The 1,051-nt window shown below is 44.1% G+C and overlaps 1 protein-coding gene across 1 annotated transcript in view; it reads right to left on the minus strand.

Moving 5' to 3' along the window:
- Positions 1 to 1,051, minus strand: part of LOC101862101 (ras-specific guanine nucleotide-releasing factor RalGPS2) — a gene marked incomplete at both ends in the record, with an annotated part of 49,164 nt that overhangs the window by 1,570 nt on the left and 46,543 nt on the right. Inside the window, 2 exon segments of the mRNA XM_005093017.3 lie at positions 395 to 506; positions 962 to 1,025. Coding sequence (XP_005093074.2) covers positions 395 to 506; positions 962 to 1,025 — 176 coding nt within the window.

Here is a 1,051-nt window from a genome sequence, read left to right on the forward strand (position 1 = left end):
GAGGTGGGTAGAGAGAGAGAAGGAGAAGGGAGAAGGAAAAGAAAGACAAGGGGAGAAAATGGGAAAAATTAAGAGAGAGAGAGAGAGGAAAAAAAAACACAGTGAGAGAGAAAGAAAAAGAGAAAAAAGTGAGAGAGAATGAGATAGAAAGAGAGAGGCATAGAGAGGGGAAGAGGGAGAAAAAGAGAGAGAAAAAGAGAGAGAGAGAAAGAAAGACAGAGAGGGACAGCTAGAGAGGGACAGAGAGAAAAAGACAGAGAAAAAGAGAAAGAGAGAGAGAAAAAGAGAGAGAGAGAGAAAGAAAGACAGAGAGGGAAAGAGAGAAAAAGAGAAAGAGAGAGAGAGACAAAAGGAGAGAGCGACAGAGAGAGAGAGAAAGAAAGAAAAGACTCACTGTTGGCTTTTTCCCATCCTTGATGAGTGTCTTCCTGCGCAGACATCCCTGGAAGGTAAAACTGTGCTCACCACTGGAGCCCGGCTCATCTTCTGACTCCCTACGGCAAAAACTGAAACATATACAGAGTGACAGAGTGAGAGACCACACTGGGAAAAGAAACACTGAAACATACAGAGCGACAGAGTGAACGACAACACTGGATTGACTACAAGTTCATTACAATGTGTAATTTCTCTCTCTCTCTCTCCAGCAAATGATAGAAAAACAGAAATTAAAATATTCATCTCCACTGCAGGACACTATAACTCTCTCTGCTGCTCAGAATGAAGACTGTAGTAGCCTTGTTGACAACACTTGTACAAAAAAATTTTCATACCCACTTGGAAAAAACGGAAACAAAAACAAAAAACAACCCCCCAACCCCCGAAAACAAAACACCTCCAAACCCCATATATTCATCACCATTCCCACACCAGATCATCCCCCCCCCCGGTCTCCTTTAAAAAGTAACTTAAATTATGGAAACACACAGACCCCCCCCGAGCAGACACAGCAGTGACGTACCTGTTGAGTGCGGGCCAGAAGGACTCCTGGTCGCTGGACGTGGACTCGAATGTGTCTCTTAGTTCTGATTACGGAGAGGGATGGGGGAGG

This window comes from Aplysia californica, unplaced genomic scaffold (genome assembly GCF_000002075.1).
Source record: "Aplysia californica isolate F4 #8 unplaced genomic scaffold, AplCal3.0 scaffold00056, whole genome shotgun sequence".
Taxonomy (NCBI): domain Eukaryota; kingdom Metazoa; phylum Mollusca; class Gastropoda; order Aplysiida; family Aplysiidae; genus Aplysia; species Aplysia californica.